The following is a 4098-nucleotide window of genomic DNA, read 5'->3' as shown; positions in this document are numbered from 1 at the left end:
CCACCGCGGGAGCACTCACGGGGGCCGAGCAGCCGTGCCCACACAGCTTCGCAGGGCGCTGGGGAGGCAGCAGGTACCAGCTGGGCTCAGCTGCCCTGACTTGGGCTCCGGAGAGGTGATAGGGCAGAAGAACAGTTCTGCAGGACAGAGTGGGGAGAGCTATCACACCCCAGCCACAGACAAACAGGGCCCTTCAAAAGCAGCCATAAGGTCAGAGCAGGGAGGGGGGATAGGGCTTCTGTGCCTCACCACATTCACTCCCCAGGGCTGGTGTTGGCACCACGTTCTCCTGCTCTCTCTCCACAAAGCCCATCCAGAAGTCAGGTGGCAGTGAGAGGAGACGAGCCACCACCTGGGCAGAGAGAGACGTAGGACAGGGATGCTGGCAGTGCCCAGGGTATGTCCTGTGCCTCAGGGACATCTCACCTTGCACTGTCGTGGTGTGTCCTCCATGATGGTGAGTGGTGTAGGGTTGGCTGAGCTGTGTCCCACCAGCGTAGGCCCAAACACACGGGACAGGTTGAGCACGTCCATCTTGCAGTCAGGGCTATGTGACACCCTGCAAGAGGGGACAGAGGGTGTGAGCATGCCACTCAGCCAAAGGGCCCCTCATCTGCAGATTCCTCGAGGAAGCTTTCTGCCTCTAGGGCATGCCACCTGGGCAAAAGGCAGAGAGACAGGAGACGGGGGACAGACCCCATGCCAGGATGAGCCCCTCACCTGAGCAGGTGCAGCATGAGGAAGGCCAGTGTGTCCCTGTTGGCTGGGGGCAGCTTGCTCACCACGTGGCGCAAGGCTATGTCACAGGCAGCATCATCTGGGATATCTGTGGTGCCACCAAGGGGTAGTGTTAGAGGGGAAGCAGCCCCTTCCCCCCCCCCCACCTTGGGACTCCTGCTCACCAGCAGCCCTCAGGAAGGCAGGGTGGAGGCTGAAGGTGACCACTGGGTCCTTGAGCCCCCGTAGAAAGTCCTTGAGCACCCCACACACCACGTGGATGTCAGTCACACTGCTGAGGGCGGGCAGCGCACCCCCAGCCTGCAGCAGTCTCCGCTTCCACTCCTGCACCAGCTGCTCTGCACCCGACACTCGGTACAGCCCTGTCTGGGGGCAGGGAGAGTGGCTCAGCTTCCCAGGAACCACAGCGTCACCACCTCCATCATCCCAGTCCCTACCTCTGTCAAGCCTCGCGTCTCCACCTCGGTCACACATTGCACCACCAGTGCAGGCACCAGGGGCGGTGTCGAGGGGGCAAAGTCTGCTAGCACACCCTAGGGAAGACAATGCTGACCCACTCTGTGCCCACTGCCCATCCCTGCAGGCAGGGTGGGCAGAGAAACAACACCCTGGGGCTGATAGCCCCCAAGCACTACCATGCCTCCCTCACCTCACGGGGCCAGGCATGGTGGCGAGGACGAGGTGTGCAGAGTCTGAAGCACTGTTCACGGCACTTGGCGTGTAGCAGCAGATGGCACTGGCAGCACTTGATGGCAGTCTTCCCAAAGCGGATGCGGGAGCCACAGACACCACATGGCTCAGGGCGGATTACCTGGACAGGAGGAGGGTCAGGGGCCCCCTCCTTGCAGATACCCTGTGCCACTCCTTTATCCCCTCCCAACCAGCCCCCATTGCCTCCATCCATTCCCCGTGCAGGCAGAGCTAAAGGGGTGTGAGATGCCTTGCTCCTCCCCAAGACTCTCTCCCCCTGCCCACCTCCTAAGAGGAGAGGCAGGCTGGGACACGCACAGTTTTGGAGGTGAACCGGTGCTGGACTGGTGGGAGGCTCTGAGGAGGCGATGGGAGGGAGGCTCGTGCTGGTTGTCCCACAGAGCTGCCTTCAGTGTGGCTTTCCTGCCCTGGGGCATGGCAGCCCTGCTCCTCACTGGTACCGCACACCGTGGTCAGCTCTGCAGAGGGAGGAGGTAGTGGACAGAGCCCTGAAAGGCACCCCACCCCATCTACCAGATGGGATGTGGGGAGGTGCAGTGCACCCACAGCATGCCATCTGGAACATGGCATGTCCAGAGGATGCCAGTACCTCCATGGTGGGGACAAGCATCCCCCAGCAGACCCCCTCCCTCCCTTGTGACAGCAGCACCCTGAGGGTGGTCCCACATCACCCATCAACAACTCCCTCCTCAGTCCTTCCCGTGACCTGCACGCATGGAGACACCATGTCCCTGGCGAGAGCAGCGGCGTGGCACCAGAACAGTGGGCAAGAGGCTGCCAGCAGGGCCTGGGACCTCAGCAGGAGGGGGCATGGAGGCAGCACTCACCTGCCAAGATGGGTAGCAGTGAGAAAATGCCAGTCTATAACTCCACAGTGCTCCAACATCTCTCCCATGACCTCTGCTCCATCTGTTCCCCATCCCAGTGGTTCTGCACAGCCAGGGATGCTGCCACCATGGGTATGGGAGGGAACACAGGCTGCAGGGCACTGGTCCAGCACAGCCAGGGATGCTGTCCCCACTGGGATTAGGGTGACACAGGCTGAAGGACACAGGTACCCAGAGGGGACAGCTAAGCACTGTCCCCACAGCAGACTGTGCAGCATCTACAGGACTGAAGGCTACAGCACTGGCTTCTGGCACTGGGACAGCCCCATCCCCTCACCCCATCCCTGTCCAGGCCACACTGGGGTTACTACTCACAGCATTATGGGGTACCACAGAAGAACGGTGCCGCTTTGCCATCACTACAGGGCCAATCTGAGGGGCTAGGGACACATGCTGGGAACAGAGAAAATAGCATGAAGAGCAGAGACCCCCTCCCTGACTTTGCCCTCCACCCTAGAGCACCCAAGCCAAATCACCCCAGCCCAACAAGAAGTATGTCTCACCTCCCACCCCCACCCCCAGGACTGCTTGCCCTATACCAGGCACCATGGGGACCCAGGCACCCTCTCTGGGTCAGAGCTAGCCCTAGGGCTGGGGGAGACCAGGCCAGGCCTGCAATGCAGAGGTGCGAGTAGAGCGGGGTGCGGGATGCTCACACATGGGATGAATTATTGAGGAGCCCAGCTGGGCCACAGTGGAGCCTAATGGAGTTTCTATTGATCGTGGGAGGTTTGCCGAGAGACGATGCTCCCAGCCCAGCATCAATAAATTAAACCCTCTGACAGGTTCCTTACAGCCTCCTGTGCTGGGATGGACAAATTTCTAGGGTGGCCTAACCTTGCATGGCCCAGGGCCAGCACCCAGGCTGTGGCTGCACACTGGGACCTCTGTGGGCAGAGGGACCCAAGGGCATTGTGCAGTAAAGTGGATCAGAGCTGGAGGATCCTCGCCCACAGAGGGGCACAGACACCACCTCAACACCAGTTCCCAGGGTTGCCATATCCCAACATTTCCCTCATACCTGTCTCTCTGGGGCTTTGCGCTTCAGGGTCCGCACCACCATCATATCAACATCCTGAAAGGCAGTGGGAAGTCTGGGTGCTGGCACAGCTGCATGGGTCCAGCGACAATCCCAATACCCATCTGCCTCTAATAGCAGCCCACCCCTAACCACAGCCATGCAAAGGGGCTGCTCAACTGCAGGAGTGGGGTAAAACCACTTCCTCACTGCTGGGGTGAACACTGAGTCTTACAGTAGGTCACTCCTTACCCCATCATCCTCAGTGCGGTCATAGCTGATATCCGAGTGGGACAGGAGGGACTGGCATGACTCATCCACTGCAGATGACCTGCAGAGCAAGCTGGGGGTCAGCCCAACTGGAGCAACTCCCCCATTAGCCAGCACCTACTCTTTTTTAGCCCACAGCTGATGCCCCTACAGAGCCTGAGCACCCCTGTGCTCAGCCAGCCCCATGAGCCCAACAGCAGCAAGGGGGTGAGTTGCACAGCCAAATTCAGGGCTGCCCAAGGGGCTGGGGTGAGGACTGCCAGTCCCGCTCACCTCTTGCCTGGTGCCAGTGCCACCCCAAGGCCCCGGCCAGCCAGGGCGCTGAGAACAGAGCACTGCTCCCTGCTCAGCATCTCATTGCCCCATGGCTCCAGCATCAGCGACTCAAAGACCAGCTGAAGTTTGCGCTCCTGCAAGTGAAACAGGGTGGTGGTGAGTGGGCTGGGGTATCCACAGTCAGCCCTGCGGGGTAGC

At 60.6% G+C, this 4098-nt stretch overlaps 1 protein-coding gene across 1 annotated transcript; it reads right to left on the bottom strand.

Moving 5' to 3' along the window:
* Positions 1 to 15: 15 nt before the first annotated feature.
* Positions 16 to 4034, bottom strand: LOC103807276 (rac GTPase-activating protein 1-like; the record flags this gene model as incomplete). Its single annotated transcript, XM_009080000.1, has 13 exons — positions 16 to 137; positions 250 to 352; positions 427 to 559; positions 721 to 826; positions 903 to 1104; positions 1176 to 1271; positions 1388 to 1549; positions 1747 to 1937; positions 2156 to 2276; positions 2652 to 2729; positions 3358 to 3411; positions 3607 to 3685; positions 3898 to 4034. Coding segments are annotated over 13 exons (1584 nt in total), but the record flags the coding sequence as incomplete, so codon positions are not given.
* Positions 4035 to 4098: the final 64 nt, after the last annotated feature.

This window comes from Acanthisitta chloris, unplaced genomic scaffold (genome assembly GCF_000695815.1).
Source record: "Acanthisitta chloris isolate BGI_N310 unplaced genomic scaffold, ASM69581v1 scaffold43778, whole genome shotgun sequence".
Lineage (NCBI taxonomy): Eukaryota > Metazoa > Chordata > Aves > Passeriformes > Acanthisittidae > Acanthisitta > Acanthisitta chloris.
Note: the sequence above shows the minus strand (reverse complement) of the source record. Positions and strands in the feature narration are given on the sequence as shown.